This window comes from Podarcis muralis, chromosome 1, assembly GCF_964188315.1.
Source record: "Podarcis muralis chromosome 1, rPodMur119.hap1.1, whole genome shotgun sequence".
In the NCBI taxonomy this organism is placed as follows: Eukaryota; Metazoa; Chordata; class Lepidosauria; order Squamata; family Lacertidae; genus Podarcis; species Podarcis muralis.
In genome coordinates this window covers 22889009-22915741 of record NC_135655.1, presented here as the reverse complement: position 1 = coordinate 22915741, position 26733 = coordinate 22889009, and the positions used below count along the sequence as shown (strand labels likewise).

Here is a 26733-nt window from a genome sequence, read left to right as displayed (position 1 = left end):
CCTTAGGGTAGTGATAAAGCAGGATATCATATCCAAACTCCCCTCCTCCTCCTCCTCCTCCTCCTCCTCCTCCTCCTTCTTCTTCTTCCCATAAATATGGACAAATTGGCTTACTAAATAAGCTTTATACTGTGGACAGTGTTCCTGAAATGTAGCAATATACAATGGCGTAGCATGGGGAGAGGAGCACAGGAGTGTTTGCCCCAGGCGCAAAATTGTTACGGGCGCAAAATTTCAATAGTTGGTGCTGCCTCAATACAGCTGCACACTTCCATTGCTGGGCTCCATTGAAAACAGCTTCTCCATGTGAACCAGGAAGTTACCTCTCCAGACAATGGAATGAGTCTTCTTTTCTTATCTCTGTGGCTGCTATCTCCTGGGTGACACAGGTGCCATTAAGCAGTGGAATGTGCATGTATAGTTTTGTCAGTTCTCCTCACTCCATGTGGCCCCAGGTGTTGGCAATCCACCCTATGCCACTGGCAATCCATAAATAATATAGGGCAGGGGTCTGCAACCTTTAAGACAAAAAGAGCCACTTGGACCCGTTTCCGAAGAAAAAAAACCTGGGAGCCGCAAAACCATTGCGACGTTTAAAACAAATATATCTCCGGAGCCGTGATCTGACAGCGGGCGGGAAGGTGACGTCGGGACGGTGCGTGACTAACGCACGCACCGCCCCCATGCGACATCACAGCCAGTACAGCGCCCGCCACAGTGGGGAGTGTCGTGGTGCACAATGCGCCTCCTCCCCTCGCTAGTATCCGCCCCGGAGCTGTGGCAAAGGTGTAAGGTGTGAGGTGACAGGAAAAGAGTTTTGAGCAAGGGTTGCTGGGATGACGAAGAAGAGAAAGACTGGGATCCATCTTGGGCAGACTGGCTGAAGTTTGGCTGCACTGCTGTGGGGGACAAACCCCTCTTGAAATAAGCATGCTAGACTCCCTTTATGTAGACTGGAGGTGTAAATAAGTGAATAGACCATATTTACTAAAGCTATGACAGTCTCTGCCATGTCTCTATTCTCCAAAGGAACACAGACCCTGGTGAGTGCGTGGAACTCCATGGGTTCTTGCCACCACTCGGCAGAGAGAGGGAGAAGGCACCAACTTTTCTAACAATATAATCACCAAACCAAGTTCCCCTCCATTCTCTCAAACGGAATGTGCCCAGACCTTAATGTAGGAACAGCTTCCAATTGAGCCACAGCCTTTCCTACACTAGTTCTGATGTGCCTTGGCAGTCTGTCACCTGGTTTATTTCTAGCTTAGAAGAAACACGTTTGTCAATGCAATTGTCTAATCACAGCTAATTTCCTTCCAGTACAGGCAATGCAACAGCTGTGTTAATTGTCTCTTGTAAAAATATCCCTCTGTTTTATCACTGTTCTGTTTGTTTAAACCCACAATAATCTACCATTTATGGTTCATTCACCATTGACCTTTCAGGTGTATCGTTCCAGACATAATTTTCAAACCAGACAAAGAACTGAGATTATCAGCTTTAATTACTTAAATACTTATAAAATTATAAACTGTTTAGCCATGATTGATATGAGCTAGATGGGAACCATCAACTTAGGAACAAACTAGACATGCACTCTCAGCATCCTTTGTTCTCAGCAGTTCTGCAGTCTTTTACCATAGTGCTCTAAGAAGTTAGATGGTACAGGATTTACAACTGGAAACCTTAGCTACTGACCCAGTTAAGCATGTTCATACATCAGGGATGGCTGACCTGTTACCTTCCAGATGTTGGTGAGCTACAGCTCCAGTATTAATTGGCCATGCCGGCTGGGACAACATCTAGAGACCTAAAGGTTCTCCATCCTAGCCATAGTGTCTTCATATTCAACTTATTGTATCCATATTACAATTAACTATTCACATCTGCCTGCTAAAATTACATATGATAGCACTTTAAAGGGTTGAACATTTGACGAGCATTTTTGCCAGTAAACATTTCACCATTTCACAATGCAGTGCCACAAGCCAGCATTTATTAAATACACAATCTTCCTCCTAGGTTAGAATACTTTCATTCTTCACAGGAGCAAAGGCTTTCATTTGCTGTTACTCCATCTCTTGGCTCACAACAGTGAGTTAAGTCTTAGGCCCCCAAATAGGAGCAAGTACTATGACCTGGCACTTTGAAGAAGCACTGAAAGCCTCTCTGCATGTAGCAAGAGTTGTCTTGAAATGCCCAGCCCTCCCGCACGTTAAAGCCCAATGCTCATAACAAGCAAGCATTCTTCAAAATTACTTTAAAAAGTTTATTCCAAGATTCTGAACAGTAAAATACTAATCTGCCCCCTGCTGCCTGTCTTAGATCTCTTGCTCAACACGAAGGGATGACTGCTGAGAGATGTCTGAAATAATTATTAAGCGGTGCCCTCATAACAGTTTTAGAAAGAAAACAGTAACTGAGGCAGGGGTTTCAATGGAGAAAAGGAAAATGTCTTCAAAGTCATTTTTAAGTTAGATCTTTAAGTTAGAAGAAAAGCTAACATAAATATACGAAAGTTCTTTTAATCCTTATCAAAAGGATCAGTAGTTGGGCCCTTAACTTCGCAAGATGACTTCTGTATTCCATGGATATTGTGAAGATTCTTCACTTTGTGTCTTTTTTTCAGCACTACAGCTCCTTCTCTTGCTTTCCTCTCCAGAGGTGACCTTACACACCAGTCAACGCAGGTATTTATTTTCCTTCTGTCTTAGTGGATGATTGTTTATTTTAAGTAAGTGCAGAAGCCTCTTGGCTCAAGTCCCAATGAATTCCCAAAGTACTGCCCACACCAGCGTCATGCTGGATTGACGTTATGCCATTTAACGACAACCTTCTCTGGATTGGCAATCGTGTCTCTCCACTGAGCAGAAGCTTCAGGACTGTTGCTGTCACTGCTTAGCCAGACCTGCAGAGGAAGAGAAATCACAGGGGTCATTACAAAGGTCACGCCAAATAGCCATCTTTGACATTTATCTTGTTCGACACCATGCCAACAAAAAACTGTACATAAATACAGAGTGTGAGAAAAGAAAAAGCTAAAACAAGTGGAAAACAGTCTATACATGTTTGTTTGTTTTTTAAAATCTGGATTATTGCTGTGGGTTGTAGTAAGTTGTCCATTTTATCTGATCGTTTAAAATACTTTCATGTAAATCCCCAAGGTGGTTTACAACAGCAGGTACACAACATAAGAAAACAATACATTAAAACAAGGTAAGTAATAAACTCATCACAATAAACAGACTGAAATGTAAACAACCATAGTAGCCAGATAACCTCTCAAGGCTTGGTATGTTTCCATGGATGTTATCTGATTTTATATTTCTATGGTATTTTGTGGGAGGGGGGTGTTCAAAGGATTAATATAATAGCCTGTTGATGCTCTTGTTGTTTTTAAATAATATTGCTCCATTGCAGAAGAAATTCGCTGCTATCAATTGTGGCTTCCCAACTTAAAATGACTTAAAAAGGAAGCCTAGACAAATTAATGGAATATAAAGCTACTAGTTGCATGCTACTTCCAAGGTCTGAGGCAGCATGACCCAATAGCTGTGGAACAACAGTGGGAGGGTGCTATTGCCTTCGTGCTTATAGGGTTATCATCACAGGCACCTAGATGGCCACTATGGCAAATAGGATGGTGGACTAGATAGGCCTTTGATCCAGGAAGGCTCTTATGTTCTTAGGAGTATAGAACAAACAAAAAGCTAACCTCCAGCCCAGCTTTTATGGGCTTTAACCTTCGCTCTGCTTAGACACTCCCTCTGCGGAAGTTGAGGCTTTCAGCTTCCCTGCCTAACAGCTGATGTGCAACAGCTGCCGCTGCTTTCCCCCACGTGCCCTCCAGCCTCTTTAATTCTATGTGTGGATATTTTTGGATACAGTATTTTTTGTATGCATTGAAGAGAGAGCAACAGAGAGAGCGTTTAAAGGGTGCTCCCCACTTTACACGATTTCACTTACGCACACGGGGGCCCAGAACATAACCCTCGTGTAAGTTGGGGGACGCCTGTGCTTTGGAAACATCCCTGAAGCACATGCCTGCAACAGAACATGTTATTAAAGCTGCCCAACTGTGCTTTCTGGGTTGTTGAAGGAAGCAAGAGGTAGGGGAGATTGCAAAATGAGATTTTACCATACTTGGAAGTGTGCAAGATTTATGCATCTCATGCAAGAATGTTAAGATTTAAATGTCAGTTAGTTTCAATATTTCACATGAGAGAGTTGCAGTTCACATTTTATTAGCCAGTTTGGTGAAAGACAATCCTATCTACTCACCGGGAGCAGCTTCCCTTACACTGGGAGGCTTACTCTATTATACAATCAGGAAGCAACACTTTAAAAACACAGTTTTGCCCTACTCAGCTGGTGGAGGAATTGTGAGCTGACGTTTCCTCCTCAATAGGAGTAATGCAAACAGATAACCAGCTCCTTGTACGTCAATGGCCCTCCACTAGTAAATGTGTGACTTGTTTCATTTCAGAAAGCCTATGTTAGGAGTCTGTTGGGCTCTTTGCTCCTGTTCACATCAATTGGGCACCTCTGCCAGGCCACTAGTATGAAATGTGCAGTCCAGGGGCTTTATCAGGTCCTGAGGGGGGTCCCCAGGGAGCCACGGGGTATGCCCCTTCCACACTCTACATATTCAGGGCTAGAATCTGTTGTCTTTGTAGGACAAAAGGGCTAAGTCACCAGTGTCTTCTACTACATGCCAAAGCAGGAGCCATCCTTGTCCCATCATGAGGAGCAGCACAAGAGTCGAGCGGTGCAAGTGAATGTAAGAGGGACAAGGGGAAGGGCACAGCAGTGGAATGTACAGAATCTGCAGCTTGCGTGGCCACTGCCCTCACTTCCCCGACTCAGGGGAGAAAAACACGTCAAGGCACATACTTTTGGATCAAATAAGGCCACAGCTTCATTGCCACTTCCCCATATTCCTCATGCTAGCTACAGGAAATCCATTACTTGTGAGGAACAATTAATGCAGAATTAGAGGTGTTACCTGCACTGGATATGGTAGAGGTTTCAGGGACGGATTAGGCTTTACCTATAAAAGATCCGTATTGTGCTAATATAGTGAAAGGAAATTCCTCTCTCCATCAGCCACTCTGGGGAGGAACTTGGCAGGGGCAGCCTTTGGTAATCTTTCGTAATATGGCACCCTGTAGTAGGGTATGTGCATAGGCATTGGGTATAACCTGAATAAACAGCTAGCTTGGTGGGTTTTTTGGGGGGGAAATGATGCATGTGGATTCTGGGAGCCACTGGTTGGGAAACCTGTTGTTGTTGTTGTTGTTATATTTTCATTTCTGTATCGCTTTATATTTTTAGGGGGGGGGGGGAATCTCAAAACCATTTACAACACATTAAAACATCACATAAAACAATCCAGAATAAAACATTACTGAAGAAAGTCAAATATAAAGTATACATTCAAGGCAACATAATTAACAGGAAACTAAAATATTATCTTAAAAGATTTCAGAATAAAACATTACAATGGAGGTCAACTGCAGAATGCACATTTAGCATAGCAAAGTTAACCAAAAAATTTATTTTAAACGTTTCAAAATAAAACATTATTAAAGGAAGGCAGGGATAAAATGCATATTTAAAACAGCATAATTAACAAGAGAATTATTAATAAACAACAACAATTTGTTTGCACCCCACCCATCTGACTGGGTTGCCCAACGTATATAAAAACATAATAAATCATTAAACTTTAAAAAGGCTTCCCTATACTGGACTGCCTTCAGGTGTCTTCTATGCTTATAGAACATATCTGCAGCTGTTGCTGCCAATCCAGCCAATGGTGGTCCATGGCAGGTGGTGGCTGAGGGTCCATGACTTGGGTATGTACTAAGAGACAGCCAGTATGGCCTCTGGCCTCCTCAGCTTTTGCAGCTGGAGTCAGTCAGGGGCCTGCACCCTCTGGCCAAGTGGGAAAAGGCCTGCAAGGCAAGGAGCAGGTCCACCAGGAGTCAAAGCCAAAGTCCATTCCATTTGGATTATGAGTTTAGGATCCCAGAGCTAGGCTCAAGTTGAGCTAACTAACTAGCACTCCACAGGAAGAAGCCTGAAGCTGAAATTCACAAGATTTGATAAGCAGAAGGCATTTTTTGGTCTTTAAAAAGCACAGCGCCAAAGCAGAGATGTGACCTAACCGACATGTAATACTCCAGACTCATGTTAATTTGCAGCTTAATATTGTGTGTGTGTGTGTGTGTGTGTGTGTGTGTGTGTGTGCGCGCAAATATACCAACCTGTCCCAGAAGGTGTTTTCTTCTCACTGAGCTCCTGCTGTATAGTCTGATGAGAAAGTTTATCCCATGTTCATTGTTGCTCACTGGGAAAATCATAGTTTCTCCCCACTTCACTCGACCATTTGTGGATTTCAGTAGCCGGGTCTTTTTCTTATCAACCAGCCCTTCAGTGCTAAGCATGGCAGCCTTTACAAAATAATCTAGCATGGAAGAAAATGGCAGTAAGAGATGGCAGGCAGATAGGCAGGCAAAATAATAATAATAATAATAATAATAATAATAATAATAATAATAATAATAATAATATCATCATCATCATCATCATCACCACCACCACTGGAATAGGGACTTCACAGTCACAGTTTTCTAAAGGAGGGACTTCCCCTTATCCTCAGCAGTCCTGCCTGCCTGTTTTCTCCCACAGAACTGAACTGGTGCAACTAAAATTTGGGACATCTTTAAACCTTTATCATTTGATCAGACTTGCACCAGAGAGTGCAGCAGAACCTATGAATTAGATTATTTATAATAAAAGAGCAAGGGAGGGGTTGCAAGAATAGTATAGTTGCTTCCCTTATTAATCATATTTTCATACACAAGACAGAGCACCTCTCCATACATATCAGAGTACCGTATAAATACTACTCTTATATTACAGAATTAACAAAACAAACATGTTGCTTGCTTTGCATACCAAACACAGACAGTAGAATATCTACTGGAACAGATATATATATATAACGGAAGTAAAATTTAGCTAGCACTCCAGCGGTGACTTTATGTCAAATATTGACAATGGCTGATCTATATACTATTGGCAATCAAACTGCTTGTCTACGCTGCCACAAAGTATTCTAGAAAAGGACATACAAAATCATTGCAATACTTACTTGAAGACAGTGGTGTGGTGGAGCTTGGGAGGTTCTGGGCTTCAAAAATTTGCAACTGGATCCTACAGTTTACTGCTTGAAAACAGGTGCCTATTTTCATTTCTGCAGGGGACACCTGGATGGAGAATAAGAATGCAAAGACATGTTCAATTTAACTCTGAGCCAAGTTGTACAGCTCTGAAACAGAAGGTCTATATTATAAGTAAAGAGATCAGATGTTATGAATTACTTTCTGTTATGACACACACAAGGAATGCCAGCTTACTTGGGAATGTTGGACCGGTAGGCTTGTGCACATTCTGGGTTAAAATGTTGCAGCCCTGCCCAAATGTGTTAGAATTTCTAAGTCAGAATCCAAATAGCCACTTAAGCTCATGGAAGAAGCTTGCACCAGCTCTGTGGAATCTATTTTCTTTAGACAGCAGGATTCCCACCTCCACGCCCACAGGCTGTTGTTAGAAGAAAAGCAATCCCACTGGACTCACAAAATTAATTTCATGGTTCTTTGGAACCTGTCCCACCAAAGCTTAATACGTGAGGCCACAATATGACTCCTTTGTGTAAAACTCTACAGTAGCAAGGCTCCATAATTAAAATCCACCCACCACCTGGTAGGTTGAATACATCTGCCTATCTAATCCCTATTTTTTTCTGTGTCATAAGCATGCCCAAGTACAGTTTAAAAAAAAGTTTATTGCCTCTGTCAATCGCAGCTGTAACAGTTTCAGATTCAGCATACGCCATAAATTAGCCAAAGAGTCACAATGTTTTCCTCAGAACTCTTAGCAACCAGTTGTTGTTGACTACAGATCATAGAGGTTTTGCTTCGGAGCACACAATCTCAAGGAGGAAAGGAAGAGCTGATTAACAGGACAGAGAACTACAAAGAACTAAAATCCATTTAAAAATAATTATTTCATGAAGAATTAAATGTTTTCAGAACACCTGATTATTACCCATCAGCCAAAGAGCAGTTGTATTTCAGGGTCGTGATATTCTATGATGTTCATAGATTTTTCAGAACAGAATGTAAATTAATTTTACTAAATTGTGCTTAGGTGTATTGCATGAGATGCAACAGCTGTATACTATAGGGAACAAATAATTTAGTGTTCATCCACGCTTCCCCAACTGCTTTCCCCTGGGGAAATCCCACTGTTTACTGCTGAATCAGAGAAAACATCAACTGTGTTTTCTCCAGATGTATGTTTGTTCTGAGTTAGTGCTAAAGAGTATTTTTTTTCCTGTAGGAAAGCAGCAGGGCAAAGGCAAAGCTGCCCAGACTCATGGTTATAACAAGGCAGAGGGCCTTCTCGGTATTGGCACCTGCCCCGTGGAACGCCCTCCCATCAGATATCAAGGAAATAAACAACTACCTGACTTTTAAACATTTGAAGGCAGCCCTGTTTAGGGAAGTTTTTAATATTTGATGTTTTATCATGTTTTTAATATTCTGTTGGGAGCTGCCCAGAGTGGCTGGGGAGGCCCGGCCAGATGGATGGGGTATAAGTAATAAATTATTATTATTATTATTATTAACACAGGGCAAGCAGAAGTGTGGACAATCCCTTAGTTTTCTTACATTCCAAGTTATCTAGGACTACCCATCTTGCATCAAGGAAGAGCCGAGTCTATTTCTGTGATCCAACCTCAGAATGCAGAACCTATTATTAAAGTGCAGTTAACAAAGCCAGATGGGATGCGGGTGGCGCTGTGGGTTAAACAACAGAGCCTAGGACTTGCCGATCAGAAGGTCGGCAGTTCGAATCCCTGCGACGGGGTGAGCTCCTGTTGCTTGGTCCCTGCTCCTGCCAACCTAGCAGTTGGAAAGCACGTCAAAGTGCAAGTAGATAAATAGGTACCGCTCCGGCAGGAAGGTAAACGGCGTTTCCATGCGCTGCTCTGGTTCGCCAGAAGCTGCTTAGTCATGCTAGCCACATGACCTGGAAGCTGTACACTAGCTCCCTTGGCCAATAAAGAGAGATGAGCACCATAACCCCAGAGTCGGCCACGACTGGACCTAATGGTCAGGGGTCCCTTTACCTTTAACATAGCCGGGTTCTTCATTCAGGTTATCATGTTGATAGTTATCAAGGAATAACTTAGTAGAAGGCACAAGAAGTAAACAGCAATTTGTTTGTTGTATTTTCAGGATTAATGCAGTTGCTTTTAAAATGATGATATAGGATCAGTTTCAGAATGCTATTCAGTACTCAGATGTGCCCTAAGCAATGTTCATTCCAGATGACCTCCAAGGCTCCTTAGAACACAGTAACTTACTGAAGCTTTGGAAGGAGGCGCTACTGCCAGCCAGTTGTCTGTTTCTTGCGAGCTGAGCTCTCGCAGCGGCAAAACACATTCCCCGATAGTTTTCTTCCTAGGAATCTGAGCTTGTACTTTGAAGACAAGCCTTGCAGTCTGCAGAAGTTGCAGTCTGATGGCAAACACAAATGTTTCCATGAATTCAATTTCCTACAAGGAAAGGATAATAATCACATAATGGAGCAATCAAAACGGTGAACCTAATCCTAACAGCAAACACACCAGCAGCACTATAGCGCTTTAATAAAGCCGATGGCAGTTTAGGAATAAACAATAGGAGCTTTCCAGTTGATTGTAACACCTAGAGTCTCATCTCTGGTGCTATTTGTACATTAGCAGTCATCCAAAAGCAGTGGGGAAGCACCCTTCTAAAAGTAGCAGGACCAAAGGCATGTGAATTAAGGAGAAGCAATCCATAAGCATCCCTAAAAGCAGCAGGTTGCAGAAATTAAGAAAGATTCTTATGAACAGAACAAAAAAGAGGGAACCTGTCTCCACTGGAGGGGCATTCTACAGTTATGGTAACATCATCAAAAAGGCCTGCTTCTTGTACCCACTTGTGTTGCATAATCTCATGTAACAACATGATAGGAAGCAGGAGTTCAGATGTCAATCTTAAAGCTTGTGCTGGTCCTATAGAACTGCCTGGATAATGGATAATGCTACATCTGCTGTGATGAACTCATGGGGTGGAAAGTTCCCCAGAGAACAAAGCCTGATGCTTTTTGGAATGTCATTGTTTACACGTGGAGAACTGAAGGGAAAAGAGTATGGACATAAGGCTCATGCCAGGACTGATCAAGCAGCTATTAACAGATCTGAGAAGGTCTCAAGACTTCACAGGAAGCCTCTGAAAACGAAGCCCAAAACAAAAACCTAAATGCACACAACTGTGTAACTTCCCCCAGATTCTGACTGTGACAGATAGATGTAATTGAAGTGACAGGTGCTGACACTTGTCCCTGGCTTCAGCTCAAGCAAAACAAAAAGATCACAGCAACATGCTGCATGGTATGCTTTAATGCACAAGGCCTCCCCTAGAAAAACAGAACTCTGGAAAAACATAGGGTTGCCAATTTTTTTCCTGGCAGGGCTTCTGTGCCTTTAACAGCTGCATAACAGGCAGAAATCCGTAGGCAAAACTTACTCTGCCATAGGGATTCAGAGATGGAAGGAGGTTTAAGTTTTTTTTTATGCAGCTGTTAGAGGCATAGAGACTCTATCAGTAAGAGTTTGTAATCCTCCCAAAATCACACTGCTGCCCAAGTTATCCACACGATGGCAAATGCCATAAGCAATGAGGCACACAGACCGTTCTACTGCACTGAATGGACAGCAAAGTTGTTACACTGGTGGGATGGTTCAGCAATAGGCCATTATTTTGCCTCTTAAGTTGTGCAGTGTCTTTAGAGTCACCAACACTCATACATATTTAAACGTAGCCTCCTTTAAGGTAAGCTCAGCCCTATGCACCAGCAAACATTCATTTTCCCATGTTAAACTGAAGCACATGGATATCAAATCGGTGTAATTGACTTCTAGTCCTGCTACGCTCTTAAAAGATTCTAACTCCTGCTCCTGCAGACCTCTCTCTAGGTCAGATAACGTTATAAGGGTGTCATCAGCAAAGAGGTAATGTGTGCCTTTTAATGTCAGGCTTGGTCCAGACTCTATCTGCCACTGTGAACAAGGGAAGCAATAAGGGGCACCACCCATCCTATCCAGAGCAACTGGTGAGTAATCAAAGGTATCAACTCTAATTACCGCTTTTGAACTAGAATAGAGCCATATTACCAGGTGCAAAATCTCTTCTCCAATTTGCAGCTTTTCTAACACACAGAGAGAATGAAACTTAGAACTATTGAAAGTGCTGAGAATGCCCAGAGAGAGGATAACAGGGGTCCCCAAGTGCTTGCAAAAATTTACAAGGTTTAGTAGCCACTGAATAGTTCCTTACATGACACCCTGGCATAAAGCTGGTTTGGTCTCTATGGATATAATTAAGTGATAAAACAAATTAGCCTCTGCACAAGACCAGCAGACAGGATGCCTTCATCTTGATTGACTAGGGCTATTGGCCTGTAAGATTCAGTGGGGGGGACCTCTAGCAGTTCTTGAAAACAGTGATTCACATACGGGGATGGGAGGGGGGGGGAAATCAAGATTTTTTTTTAAGTGTCACTTACACTGGAAGCTTGCTTTGGTGAGCATCTGAATTGCACTGGCTTGGGCAGTGTAATAGTTCCTTTGATGGAAATGTGGGGGTTTTCTCCAAGGCTAGATGACCAGCTCAGATCTTTGCACTGCAATTTTAAAAATAGAAAATGGCTTTTATCCCACCGGCAACCAAGCTGCTTGTCTGTTTTATTTGCTTGCTTTAACGTTCCTGCCTTATTTGTAGGTACTGCTATTTTCAACCCTCTCCCCTTTAAGAATGTGGTTCTCCAACCTCACAGAATCTCAGGCAAACTTTTGCAGATTTAGAGAGCACTAGCTGGGGGGCGGGGGCGGGCAGAGATACCATTTTGCAATGGGTCTCCCTCCAAGATGCTTGTTAGCATGCAAGCCTCACCCCAACACCGAACTGGTCAACATTAGATTAACAGATTGACACAACATAAATTCACCGCAGAATATTTGTTAGCTTAAACCAGTAGGAAACCCCCTCCCTCCAAACAACGTTTCCTCTCCAAATAGCACACACGGTGTCGTCCAGATGAAGCTTTGTATGCACATGCGCCCAGCTTCAGATGCTCACATCTCCTGTTACAAGGATATCACAGAGGAGGTGTTAGTCATAGTAGACATTTGTGAGCCAGAAGGACCAATGATTGACTCGGTATAAGGTAATTCCATTTCTTATCATCTACAGTAATTATTAAGTTTGCAGATGATACTACCATAATGGGCCTAATTGCAGGCGGAGATGAAACAGCGTACAGGGAGGAGGTTCAAAAAATATCTACATGGTGCTTAGAGAATAGGTAAGGTAAAGGTAAAGGTACCCCTGCCCGTACGGGCCAGTCTTGACATACTCTGGGGTTGTGCGCCCATCTCACTCAAGAGGCCGGGGGCCAGCGTTGTCCAGAGACACTTCCGGGTCACGTGGCCAGCGTGACAAAGCTGCATCTGGCGAGCCAGCGCAGCACACGGAACGCCGTTTACCTTCCTGCTGGTAAGCGGTCCCTATTTATCTACTTGCACCCGGGGGTGCTTTCGAACTGCTAGGTTGGCAGACGCTGGGACGCTGGGACGCTGGGACCGAGCAGCGGGAGCGCACCCCGCCGCGGGGATTCGAACCGCCGACCTTTCAATCGGCAAGCCCTAGGCGCTGAGGCTTTTACCCACAGCGCCACCTGTGTCCCTTGCTTAGAGAATAACTTGCACCTAAATATTAGTAAGACAAAGGAGATGGTGTTGGAAGAGAGGGGAACCTGCCCCGTTTTATATCCGGGGGGGGAGGGGCGGCTGTGTGGAGACAGTCTCCTCCTTTAAATTCCTGGGAGTTTACCTTAGTGAGGACCTCACTTGGAAAATCAACATAACTCAGGTGGTCAGAAAGACCCAACAGAGACTCCATTTCCTCAGGGTCTTGCAAAAGAATAATGTTAAACAACAACTGATGAACTCCTTTTACCGGTCCACAATAGAAAGTGTCCTTTCATATTGCATCACAGTGTGGTATGCTGGCCTGACAGCCACAGACAGAAAGAAGAGAAGGGGCAACGGATCTGTGTGTGCTTTAGAGAAGAAGGATGGAGGTGCACAAGCTAAACTCCTGCTCAACATCACCAGTGTAAGACTAACTGTGAACTCAGTTCTCGAGGTCTTGCTAGGCTCACTTACTTTCAAGATTGTGATCCAGATCTGTTCAACATGAGGAACGTAGCACACCTTCACATTGAGCCTGCCAAATTCTCGCTCATCACCTGATAACGTAATGGTATCTGTGGATAAAGCCAAGAACTCATTTAGGGCTTGTTCTCAAAGACTGCAAAGCACTGTTCAAATTGGTGAACCAGGATTATCAGCAATGTTATCGTTGTAAAAGAGCAGCCTCACTATTTATTTCCATTTATAATTCATCACGCTCCTATTATCGCCAGGATTCATGGATGTATGACCCACGGGGAAATATAGCAATTGTGCATTGAAGTGCTGCAAATGTTTCTACTGCTGTTTCAACTATTTGTAAGTTAATCCCAAGTAAAAGTGCATTGTCGGAGGCTTCTTGAAATTATATTAACAAATTATATAAGGTTGCAACTTTTTCCTCTTGGAGAGCTCTGTAGTGCTTAACATCTACACTAATAGGACAAAACAGGTGAACGTTTTCACTGTTGTATATCCACTCCCATAAAAGTTTTGCCAAAAGGCACAGAACCTTTGCCTGAAAATAGCAGCTGTAACTTGGTAATGTTGTACATTCTGACCCTGAAGGAGTTTTCATGTTTCTCCTTCATTTATGGGGTAGTTATCTTCCTGTCTGTCACATGCCACATACAACTAATTTCATTTAAGTGTGATTTAATTTCATTAAATTCTTCACCCTAGTAAGACACAAGTTGGAAGCCATGTTTTGATCACACAGCAAGGTAAGTTCCCTTAAAAGTGCCTTATAAAAAGGGCAATCTCAGGACAGATGTATTACTGAGCTGGATACCTGAACCAGGTGGCTGTCCAAACAGAATAACAAGGTGATAATAAAACAAAAGCCAAGGCAACTGCACTTATCCTTTTCTAATTAGATGGGATAGCATTTCAACTTGATTCCAAAATGACTGCTTGCCTGATTTATCATGTTGGCAACAATGACCTGACCTACTACATCCTGAAAATCTGTTGTATTTTCTTAACCATGTTGTATTCCAATCAGTCATCTCATATTTCCCCAATACCTAGCTCCCTGCTTACAACAGATCCTGACTACTCAGCTTACAGCCATTGCCTTTATTGTGGGCTTCCAACTAAATGAACCTCTCTAGGAACAGACTCTCCATGGACCAGAATCAAACATTCAGAAAAAGCACATGGTACAGTCCATTCTGGTTTGTACCAATTCAGGCTGCATGTAGGGACCTCCATATTCGAGTGCTTCCATGAAAAGGCACCATCTGTGTGCAGTGTCATGTCAAAACCGCTCCACTTGGACATGCTAGCTTTCCAATTACACGGAGAAGGGTTCAAATATGTAAGCTTTTGTCCTGTCCCTCCCTCATGTATCAATTAAATAGAGCAAGTAGACATTCTATTTCTACATATTTGAACTGGAACTTATATTCATGGGGATAGAGCAACTTGGGCTTGAGCTCTGACTAAACTGTGCCTGCAGTGTGGCTCAAGATATAGCCAGTCATTGCTTAATGGCTTACCATGAGCAAGCCATGAGCTCGCTGGCAGTGCTTTTCTCCACTTCCTGACTGGGCAATACTGACATAGGTGTTATTCCGATGAGACGATATCATCCTTCAGAGCTTTGTTCTTAAACAGATTGCAAATGCCTTTCTGCAAAAGACTTTCCCACACACTGGCTGTGCTGCATCCTCCTTTGGAAGTGCAAATCCTTATGTTCTGGAGCACTGAAGTCATTGTAGCTGTACAGTACTAAAAATCGGTAGGAATAACAAGGCTGAAGCAGAACATATCTGCAAGTTTCAGTCAGAGAGGCTGAAGAGGCACAACCTTAGTCGTTCCTGAAAGATCTGTAAAAATGTAATATATAAACTATAATGGCTCGTGTCTCTGACACACTTGCGCATGGAAAAGCTCCATGTTCTCAAGCTCACAAGCTTCTCCCCAGAAAGAAGTAACTGGATGATTAGCTCTGAGCTTGCATTTTTACAGATCAGACACAGGTGTGTCTTTGGGAAATACTTCCGTAAGCAGCACATGACTTGTATTTGCAGTAACAAAATGTCCATATTCTTGATGTCGTGTCTAAGCCTCAGATTTACTTTCAGATTTGAAAGAAGATGAACAAACAGTGTTTATTACCTAGACTTCTGTTACTACCGTGCGAGTCCTTCCTGGATGAAGTGCTGCTTGGAACACTGGAGACTGAATCGTATCTCTGTCAAAAAAACAAAAATGCACCTGATCAGTCAACGAGAAAACAACAACAACAACCAGGGATACAAGACCACCTATACAAACTCACACAGCTTGTCAATAGCAAATGAAGAAAAGGAGCTACTATGGAAGACACTGGCTCTTCCCTCCAACCTGAAATGCTATTGCAAAGCAAGAAAAACTGGAATTTGGCCACAACCTAGCCCACACTGGTGCTTCTTAAATCCCATTGAAGTAAATGGGACTAAAGTAGCAAAGCCCTACAACTGGACTGTAGCATACGACAGTATCATGCATATTTATCCAATTTCATATCCTGTTGCTGCCACAACTTGCAAGGTGTAACCTGGAAGCTGAGTCAAATTGTAAATGCTGTTTAGTCAGAGTTTAAGCCAAAGTTGCTTTATCCCCATGCATTGCAGGGAGTTGGTCTGGATGACCCTTGGGGTTCCTTTTCAATTTTACAATGCTATGATTCTCCAAATGCACTGACAACAGTTTGTGAGCACCTCTTGAAAAGGCATGTGAAACCCACTGAAGTTTGAGGAGAACATCTCTAGCGCCTTCACTAATTTCATGCATCACAAAAGTAGTTACAGATTGACCTAACAAGAAAAATTCCAGAGGGACTTGCAAATGCATTTAAGACAGTGAACACTGGACAGTCCTAAACTCACTCCTGATTTTCCCCTCAATCATATTTTAACTACTACCTGCCACCCAAGCAAGTGTTGTGGCCTATATATACTCCATTTAGGAATTCTGGAATTGTTCCTGGTGTACACTACTGTGGGTATTATGACTATAAATGTGTCCTTTTTTTCAATGCACATTACAATGACTTCTAAGGGCAATAATGTCCAGTTATGCACTGAAATTAGATGCAAAGTGCTTTGCCAATCACTTTCCATACTTTTGCTAACACAGCCACAAATTTTCACAAACAAAATGCATTTGAATCCGGTGAAGTAGGACTCTGAAAAAGGATGAGATAATTTCTAACATAATTGAGTCAGCCATTGGTAGCACCCAAAGAATAAGGTTAACAATGCAGGGGAAGAAAGCATGCTTCTTGGTGGGTGCAGCCTTTAAGTTATGAAAAGAATTTATTACCTGCATAAATCGGTGGGGTGGACTTGTAAGGTCAAACATAGAGTGACTTAGAGAAGACGAGGCTGGCAATGTGGAGCTCCTTAAGTCACAAACTGAAAAGAAATGGAAGAGAGACCCCTTGTTTAAATCTCAGGAACAATATAGGAGCCTGTACAAGCTGCACACAACTGGGGCAGAGACTGTATTGTTCAAAACAATTAAATACATAGATAGTAGATTCAAAAGTAAGATCCTAGTATCTCATCCTAAGCATCTGTAGGTAAAAAAAACAGTCTCATTCAGACAGTTCTGTGTCAGTGACAACTCATAATAACTTATGATTTTTTATAAGGACGGTATTTTACTGTGCCAGCCCCATTAAAAAGAAGGGAAGCTGCACAACTTTCCTGCAGGAGTTTTCTTGCCAGCTCCCAACAGTTCTCCACTAACTTGCGTCCACACAAAGAATAGCTATGTTGTATACATTGTCTGATTGCTGCCTGGTGACAAGGTACAGGGGACCAGGGCAACTAAACCATTTGCTGTTTGCTAGCAGCTGTGCTGATCTGGGCATTCGTGGGTGGGGAATTCAAAGCAGCTGTGACCAGTTTCAAACACCTGGCCTATTGACTAAATGAACGAGTGCTGCTCAACATTGGAGATTTTATCTCTGTCTCTCATTGTCTCCCTTTGTTTGTTTCTGAATGTGCAGAGGATGCAGTACTTGGGCCTGATGGGTGGTAGGGCACTTGGTGTTTATAGCTCAGGGTGAGAACCTGGGCATTTGGAATACTGACAGGCCCATGCAAGGTGAGGGGCAGCTAGGCAGACTTGCCCTAGGCCTCAGAGGAGCTGGCTGCAAGTCTTCAAACACGAAAGTGCTCCCCAAAACCACTGAGTTCATGGCTGAAAAGGGTCACTTATTTATTTCAGTTGAAATAAAGGTCACTTATTTATTTCAGTTGCAGATAACGAAGAGGCAGTGGTGGGTCGAATAGTATTGCCACTAGTTTATTATTTACCTGACCCGTATAGTTTTCTTTTGTTAGATTTTTCTGGGCAGTACTGAGTTGAATCTGGAGAGAGAGAAGGCTGCTGGTACATGTAGAATGGATTATACACCACATCAACAAGAGGTCTTTGCTGGTATGTGTTGAAAACATCTGCTTTCCGGTCGCCAAAATGTGCTATAGCAGAACCTGCAAGGCATGAGTTACATTATTAGGCAAGTCAGCATTTCACCTAAGTGTTGCATAACATATCAGCAGGTCAGTCTACAGAATCAAAAAACAGATGTTTCCTCTTCCTAGGTTGCATGCCTGTGCAAAGGTCAGTAGCTGAGTTGGGAAATCTTGTAAAGTTATAAAAAGTTTTCCAGGACCCAAATACTTTTAATTGAGTATTGATACCAAGGGATATTACATTCATAAAAAGCTGAAAACAAATATAGAGAAGGGAGGTGCATTACTTTGCACGGTTGTTGACATTGGCAGAGCATTAAAAATTACTTTGCGTATCCTAGTGCTTTACTTGGGGCTGCTACTATACACTTATTTTGTGCCAATGGTGTGGTATGGTATGCTCAGTGTCATGAAGAGCACAGAGAAGAGCTGGTTTGTGTCCAAGAAAAGTGTGCAGTCAAAGGGGTGTTCTAGATACACTGCTGCGACATGAAAAGCACGTACCCATGTAGGTATATCCGACATCACATCAAAGAGTGCACATCAGAAGTGCTTCTGCCAGGGCCAATGCTGACAATGCTGCCTGCGCATTGCAAATACACATATGCATCAAGTGCCCTTTAAATGTGATGCTAATCACACCAAATACCTATGTGAGCAAGTGATCTTCACTCAGTATTAGCATCACTAAGTAAACAGAGGCAGCCCAACCCTATGCATGTCTACTCAGAGGCAAATCCCACTGAGCTCAGTGGGTCTTTCTCTCGAGTAAAGGCATATAGGATTGAAACCAGGGTATGTATACTGAGCAGGAAAAGTTGAAAAGAGAAGACAGGTCCTGAACAGCACCAATGACTGGGTGGCAGTCAGGCTTCATTATCCTAATATTCCTATACAACAGGAGCATGCAGCTTTCCTCTGTATGACTGAGCACTTTTAGGTCAATTGCACGATTTCTGTGATGCTCTTTCTTCACTTCTGATATTGCCTAGAGGAATAGGCAGGATCTTGTGTTAAAATCCAAATGAATAAAGAAAAAGAAATGTGACAGCTATCTGCCTCTGGACTATGAGAAGGCAGTGTTGAGTAAAATACTAGCATATAAGCCACCTTTTCCAGAGGGAAATTTTTAATGTTTGATGTTTTCGTATTTGTTGGAAGTTGCTCAGAGTGGCTGGGGCAAATAATAAAATTCTTCTTCTTCTTCTTTTACCACTAAAACTACCAAAGAACACTTTTGAAGAATGAAATTCATCAATGTGATTGTAAAATCTGTATCTCTTCCAGAAAAACACTGCAGAAAAGGGGAGATCCCAATAATTCTGTGTGTTTTAAATCTGCAGGCATAGAATATATTTTTTGACAGTCTTAACCTTAATTCTGCATGATCTACTTTTTTACTTTAAGACTTTTAGCTACAAACAGGTAAGGGCCAACTTTTTCGGCACGGCAACATATTTGAGTTGTTTTGCAGATCCTAAAATCAAGAATGCATTGCCTGGTAAACCACCTGACTTGCAGAACACTCCCTGGCCTGAGAGTCCTTGAGGTGCACGTACTTCACAATAGGATACTATTTCCTCACTCAAAGGTCTCAAGGAGGGAGGGGAGGCGAGAAGGAGCTTCCAAAACACACATAAACGCACACACACAAAATCCACCACACAAAAGAATACATTGTCATGGGAACCATATCTGCATGAAACAAGACCTTGGCTCTACCTTCCAACCCAGATTAGGTAGTGGAAATAAAAACAGTTGGAACTCAAATGATGGCCTGAAAAACACAGGTCTAATTATTTGAAGGGGTTGTAGGGAATGACTAACGCCAAACTCTGATTGAATCAGAAGCCAAAGAGGCTAAAAACATTCTTGGCAAAAGCCAGGGGCTTTCATTTTGGTGTGAATGGTTACACAAACGGAAGGAGGGTCCTAAGAGCAGGTTTTTCATCCTAAGAGCTGCATGTTGTGTAGAATTTCCCCAAAGACACACAGCGGCCTGAAACACTGTGGGTATTAAACAAGTTGGAATGCATTGCGGATGCAGGCAGCTCAACTTAACCAAGTGCCTCTACCAACTACATAGGGTATCCCTCAATTGAATAAACAAGCTGCTTTTAAGTCTGCTCTGTTTTCTTCCAGTGCTTTACCTTGAATTCCTCCAATGTGTGGATTGCCAAGGTTCCTGGGCTGAATGTAGGCAAGCTTGAACTGAGGAACCACAAAGGGCACATCCTTGCCACCTGGCGGGAGCTTGGAGAGAAGATAATCCTCCGAACAGCCAACCTGAGGTTTCACCAACACAGAAGACAAGGGAGGCTTCTCTACAACATTTGATCTATATTTGGCTGTAACTTCAGACTCCTTCTCCAGAGAAGCTGTAATTTAACATAAAAAAGCATGAGAAGCACATTCAAGCCTTGAATGAACAGTCTGAAATGATCTTTTGTGTTTTTAACAGGATCAGAGGCAAATAGGTTTTTCTATCCTGTTAACTGCATCCCCAGAGAGGGAGCAGCAGGCAGTAAGTATATCTGTCTCAGGAAGATTTGCAGTGGTTCTAAAGTGCTGTAAACCAATCCTTTTCACGGTTCACACAACTGCTTCAGAGAAGGTTTAGAAGGTGATTATTGAGAGGCAAGCTGTCCATTAAACTCAACATCACAAATGCAAAATTTAAATTGTAACCTTCACAATCTACACAAGAATGAAGAATGTGTTCTACATGGAGCTGTCTTTGAAGAGGGCTTGGAAATTGCAGCTGGTGCAGAATCCTGGCCCATCTGCACAGGCTACTGATTAGTTTCCGGACCCAGTTCCCAGTGCTGGTTTTGACTTATGTGGGTCAGGGCCACAATACATCAAGGGCCACCTCTCCCCAAATGGACTAACTCAGACCCTGTGTTCTTCACCTGAGGCCCTTCTCTGTGTGCCCTCTCCGAGAGATGTGTGGAGAGTGGCAACAAGAGAACAGGCCTTTTCAGTGGTGGCTCCTATGGAGGCAACCCCTGGCATCATCTATCTGTTTTTGGGTGCCAAGATCTGGATCTGCTTATCTTATACAGATGGCGTTGGATCTGTATGTATGTGTGTATTATATTATTATATATTACTTGTGGAACTGAGGATGTTTTATCCTTGCTTTTAATGCTCATTCATTTGTAAGTTGCTTTGAGTTTCATTTTTATTTTATTTTTGCAAAAAGCAACTAATAAATAAAATTATTACATGTGTTAATAATAAACGTTGTTACCCCATGTCTATTCAAGTCTCTCTCTCTCTCTCTCTCTCTCTCTCTCTCTCTCTCTCTCTCTCTCTCTTCCTCCCTCCCTCCCATACCCCTCACACATTTACAAAATGTGCTCTGCTATAGAATGGAAGAGAGAAACTCCTTAAATTCTGCAGTTATGACAAAGTAATTACTCAAAAAATGACAACTTAAATGCAATCATCAATGACAAATATGCAAATAGTGAGTGATGCCCAACACTGCCAATGAAAGACAATCTTGCACACTGAACATTTCCCTCGCTTGTCTTCTTCCCTGAACCCCCAGTACTACTCAAAGGTAATTTTCCTCCTTCTACTGCAGCATTGTACAATTCATTCCACAAAACTGATAAATCGCTTCAAGAGAAATATGTTGGAGGGATGGGGGGGGGGGGCTGCAGTGTTGAAGGAGGAGGAGGAAATATATATTGCATAAGCTTGTCTTCCATTCCTGCAATGTTGGCTATCACCCAATTGCCTTACAATGGCAACAGGATATTTAAACATTTCACCTACTAATACAACCTGAAAAAGAGAGTATAAATGAAATTTTGAAAGGCTGGTGCTCTAAATAGAACATAGCATTTCTGGTGATCAAAACGATTGTAAGACAGCTACCAATATACTCACGCCAGTGTTAAAAAACATGCAAAAGTTAATTGAACTCACCATCATGCTTTTCTTTCTCAACATACAAACATGCACTGCAACAGTTCTTGATGCATTCTGCTGCCATTACTGCTTCTAACACAAGCTGGAATGCAGTCAAGAATCCAAGTTAGAAATCAGCCCTGAAAATTAACCATTGCTTTAGATGAGAATACAGGAATGAAAAGGACATATTTCTTTCATTTGTACAGCATTTGTACGGCCTCGGTCCTGTATACCTGAAGGAGCGTCTCCACCCCCATCATTCAGCCCGGACACTGAGATCCAGCGCCGAGGGCCTTCTGGCGGTTCCCTCATTGCGAGAAGTGAGGCTACAGGGAACCAGACAGAGGGCCTTCTCGGTAGTGGCGCCCGCCCTGTGGAACGCCCTCCCATTAGATGTCAAAGAGATAAATAATTACCTGATATTCAGAAGACATCTTAAGGCAGCCCTGTTCAGGGAAGTTTTTAATATGTAATGCTGTACTGTTTTTAACACTGATTGGGAGCCGCCCAGAGTGGCTGGGGAAACTCAGCCAGATGGGCGGGGTATAAATAATAAATTATTATTATTATTATTATTATTATTATTTCATTTACCCAGTTTCTATGCTGTTCCATACAATACAGTGGTACCTTGGTTTGCATACGTCTTGGTTTGCATACGTTTTGGATTACAAACATGTCAAACCCGCAAGTGCGTGTCCCAGTTTGCAACCTTTTTTTGGATTACAATCCACTTTTTTTTTGGATTACGAACAAATTTTTTGAGAAGGCCCCATTGGCGAAAGCACACCTTGGGTTACAACCTGTTTTGGTTTACAAACGGACCTCTGGAATGGATTATGGTTATAAACCAAGGTACCACTGTACTTAGAAGCACAGTGTCCTAAATTAAAACACTTGCTTCATTGGGGTTTCTAGACAGGAACTGGTAAAAAAAGCTCTAGGCTTGTGCAAGATGTCACACAGGCAACTCACAGCTTTTGGTGCTACTATGCCCAATTTATCTCCTACAAGGAAATGCTGTTAAATAAAATGTGCTTCTATAAGGAAATACATGTGACTTCTAAAAGGAAAGGAAAAAACTCTCTGAAATGGGTCATGTGCCTAATAAACACGCACTGAGCTATTAAGAGAACAGAAGGCCAGCAGCAGCAGCACACGCCAGGCATTTTTATAAACAGGTGTGAGGAATAGAAATTTCAGCTTATATTTGCTTCCTTCCTTCCTTCCTGTGCTGCAACAAACTCCAAATGCACTGCTGCAGAATTCTTCTAGGATGATGGAATTCAAACCAGGGCCACACAACCCAAGGATGACCCTATCAGTCCAAAGCAACCAAATATCTAAAGAGAGGGAGCATCTCATAAAGAATTCACAGAAGGAGCACACACAAATGCAGTGTGAGCTATGCAAAGTAATGGCCATCCAACATGGAGCTGTGTTCCTATGCCATTAATTGTAAAAAGGTAAAGCTAAAGGACCCCTGACAGTTAAGTCTAGTTGCGAATCATCCTGGGGTTGCGGCGCTCATCTCGCTTTACTGGCCGAGGGAGCCGACGTTTGTCCGCAGACAGTTTTTCCGGGCCATGTGGCCAGCATGACTAAGCCGTTTCTGGCAAAACCAGAGCAGCGCACGGGAACGCCATTTACCTTTCCACTGGAGCGGTACCTATTTATCTAATTGCACTTCGATGTGCTTTTGAACTGCTAGGTTGGCAGGCGCTGGGACCGAGTGACGGGAGCTCACCCTGTCGCGGGATTCGAACCGCCAACCTTCCGATCGGCAAGCCCTAGGCTCAGTGGTTTAGACCACAGCGCCACCTGCGTCCTTGCCATTAATTGTACTTAGGTGTATTTTATTGGGTTCTAGCCACTGTTTCAAACTGCTTCTTTTTTTGTCTCAGTGGTTTCCAACTATTATTATATTTTGCAGTCTTTGACTGCTTTATACTGACTGTTGTAAACTGCCTTAATGACATTCATGTCAATAGGTGTGATAGGATTTCTATAACTAAATTTTGAATTTTCACAATTCTAGCATAGGGACTTGACTTGGTGACCCACTGTCATGGTACTGTCTTGATAGTATCAAATATTTTTCCATATCAGATTCATCCCTGCTCTCTGTTCAGGGTTTTGATATTATCCTGTCACCTGGCTGGTAGACCAAATACAACTCACATTTGTATAGATGTGAAGATAATAAAAAAAAATGCTCTTGAGACTAAGAAATGTAAGATCAAAGTTGTTGTTTTTTAAAAAAAATAAAAGTCCACCAGACACACTCCTAAAGAATTTAATGATTACTACTTCAATGTAGTTGGACTAGAGAGCATAAATATGTTAACGATTTCCAGATTTGTTTTGTTGGACAACAAGTTAATCAGATAAATCTGATATCAAAGCCTTAATTCCCAGACGCAAGATGCAAATATTTGAAGAGGAAAGCAAATACCTTTAACAATTAAGTAAAAAAAATGGCCATAATAGGAACCAACTGTAAAGAACATAAACAATCAAGAGCTGAACATGATCTCTAGAGAAAAGCAGGCCTGTTATTGTGGTTGCTATAAGTCAGTAATTGACTATTAGGGCTTTTGTGTGTGTAAGTCATCTTAATCTTTGAACATAACACCCCCGCAAAACAAAATACTCAGCAGTGACAATACAGTGTAAAATTACAAGTCAGCAGTCTGAAGCCTGAGGTTTATTGGGTAGTACCTCTGGTGGTGGGACGACACATCATGCTCCTTCTGAGATAGTTTGTCCACCTTTGGTCCCCACCAGTTCTCACCTGTGCCTCCAAGAAGCTGTCAGCATGCAACAGTGGCCACACCCCAGAAAACAGCTTTGACTGGCCAGCTAAACCAGGTGAGAGTAGCTGATAGGTCTCAAACCCTCAGTGAGTTAGGGTCTTGCCCTGCATGTGAAGATAGGCTCTGGTGGATTGAGCAGACTAGACCAATAGCAGGCCCAACAGTCAAGAAGGCGGTTTCTGCATGTGCTGCAGAGGGAAGTGAGGGGCAGATGGGGCTCATCAAACTGGGAAGGTAGCCCATCTAGGAGAAGGAAAACTCTGATCCTAAACCTCTGCTGCTTTGTGGGATAACTTTGAGAGAAGGAAAGGCTAAGGACTAAACCCTACACAATTCGGGAGTGGAGTCCCTAGGATGGTTGGGTTGTGCCTTGTACATCTCCTTCCGGAGACTCCTGCAGACAAGCTGGTGCCAAACATATTGCTCTGCTTTCCTTTGGACCACATCAGCAAGGCTAAAGAAGTTATACAGAGCTTGGATTCCTCAGCAAGATGAGCCGACTTGCCACTATTTTATCCGATGGTATGCACCCAGAGAAATGTCGGTCCTGTGCTAACCACGCCATAAGCCTAATTAGGCCCAAGTGTCGGACATTCTCTACCACTGCCACAAGCCCAGTTCAGACTTCTCTGAACTGTTTCACATGTAGTGGCCTGAGCAGTCCCAAGGATGCAGCTGAACAGAGGAACACCTGGGCCATCTCCTTGCAGATGCTTCTGATATTTCTCAGCACCGATTTGCACAAGAGTGTCAATAAATTCTTGCAACAGCTATGGTCACGCAAATCACTGCCAGAAAGCGGATATCCTGCAATGAACAACTTTTCTTCTATGTGTACCAAAGCAAAACAGAAATAACCATTACATTTTTAAAAATACAATACAATAACCATTTACCAAATTTTTCGCCCTATAGGACACACTTTTCCCCCTCCAAAAATGAAGGGGAAATGTGTGTGCGTCCTATGGGGCGAATGCAGGCTTTCGCTGAAGCCTGGAGAGCAAGAGGCGTCGGTGCGCACCGACCCCTCTCGCTCTCCAGGCTTCAGGAAGCTATCCGCAAGCCTTGTGCGCCCGGGGGGAGTTCCTGCGGGCTCGCAAGGCTTGCGGGTGGCAACCTGCAGCCCGAAGCACGGGGCGCCCTCCAGAGGACGCCCCGTGCTTTGGGCAGGTGTCCGCAAACCTTGCGAGCTGGCGGGAGTTGCCGCCGGGCTCGCAAGGCTTGCGGATAGCAGCATGTTCTGGGGGCTGGGGTCGGGGGAAGCTCCGGCTTCCCCCGCCCCAGCCCCGCGGCTGGGGGGGGGGAATATATTTTTTTTATTCATCCCCCCCCCCCCCAAAAAGAGGTGCGTCCTATGGGCCAGTGAGTCCTATAGGGCGAAAAATATGGTAATTATTATTATTATTAATAATAAAACTACATTTCTTGTGGCATTTGAACACCACTTTAAAGACTTCTTATTCTATTATGCACAATGGCAATAAGTTAAGCTCCAGAATTTCTGTCTCTCAACACCTGCATTCTTCATCCACAGAGAGATTCAGGTTGTAAAACGAAAGACGTCAACAGCCCAACTGTTAACGTTAACTAAATACACGAGTTATGCCCAAACAAGATAAACGACTGTTTGTGAAGTGCAAAAGTATTTGAATACCTGTATACATAATACTAGGCTCAACCGGTAAGAACATGTGCTTCAGGGAGTGAGGGACAGAAATTCTAGCATTTGTTTTACGGCATTTACGGTGGGGGGTGAACACAAACCTAACATACAACAGCAGAAACATTAGTTCTCTGGAATTTGCCTTCTGCTACCCTGCCAGAGGAGCAATGTACCAGCATGCATTTCCTTGGAATCCTGATGATCAAGCTGCATAAGAACAGTCCTATTAGATCAAACTAAAGGTATACGTAGTTCAGCATATTGTTTCCCCCCAGCAGTGTTAGAAACAGAGATATGAAAGCCAGGAGCTAAACGGCACCATAAACCTAGGTTATGGGTGCAACAGTGGAATGGCTAGGTGCACTTTCTTAATAACAAGAATAGAAAGCTGAAAATGAATGAAAATGTTACGTTCATTTTTCACATGGTCTGGTCCTTCCCCTGCCTGCCCCCCTAATCTTCTTAAGAGGGTCTCTTCTCCAGTCTTCGGAGAAGTGGGGAGGCAGA

General features: G+C 42.9%; 1 protein-coding gene across 6 annotated transcripts in view; it reads right to left on the bottom strand.

The window, feature by feature from the left end:
• Nucleotides 1-1486: 1486 nt before the first annotated feature.
• Nucleotides 1487-26733, bottom strand: part of TC2N (tandem C2 domains, nuclear) — a 33283-nt gene continuing 8036 nt past the window's right edge. For 4 of the 6 annotated variants that reach the window (XM_028717524.2, XM_077924674.1, XM_028717505.2 and 1 more), the window contains exons 2-12: nucleotides 21763-21884; nucleotides 19974-20201; nucleotides 17665-17841; nucleotides 16664-16755; nucleotides 15476-15551; nucleotides 13328-13428; nucleotides 11668-11784; nucleotides 9440-9631; nucleotides 7160-7274; nucleotides 6270-6469; nucleotides 1487-2908 (exon numbers count right to left, since the gene is read on the bottom strand). In XM_028717524.2, coding sequence (XP_028573357.2) covers nucleotides 2798-2908; nucleotides 6270-6469; nucleotides 7160-7274; nucleotides 9440-9631; nucleotides 11668-11784; nucleotides 13328-13428; nucleotides 15476-15551; nucleotides 16664-16755; nucleotides 17665-17841; nucleotides 19974-20201; nucleotides 21763-21829 — 1476 coding nt within the window. In that variant the 5' untranslated portion in view covers nucleotides 21830-21884 and the 3' untranslated portion in view covers nucleotides 1487-2797. The remainder of the gene's footprint in view (nucleotides 2909-6269; nucleotides 6470-7159; nucleotides 7275-9439; nucleotides 9632-11667; nucleotides 11785-13327; nucleotides 13429-15475; nucleotides 15552-16663; nucleotides 16756-17664; nucleotides 17842-19973; nucleotides 20202-21762; nucleotides 21885-26733) is intronic. The other 2 variants (XM_028717528.2, XM_028717503.2) reach the window with 1 other exon arrangement.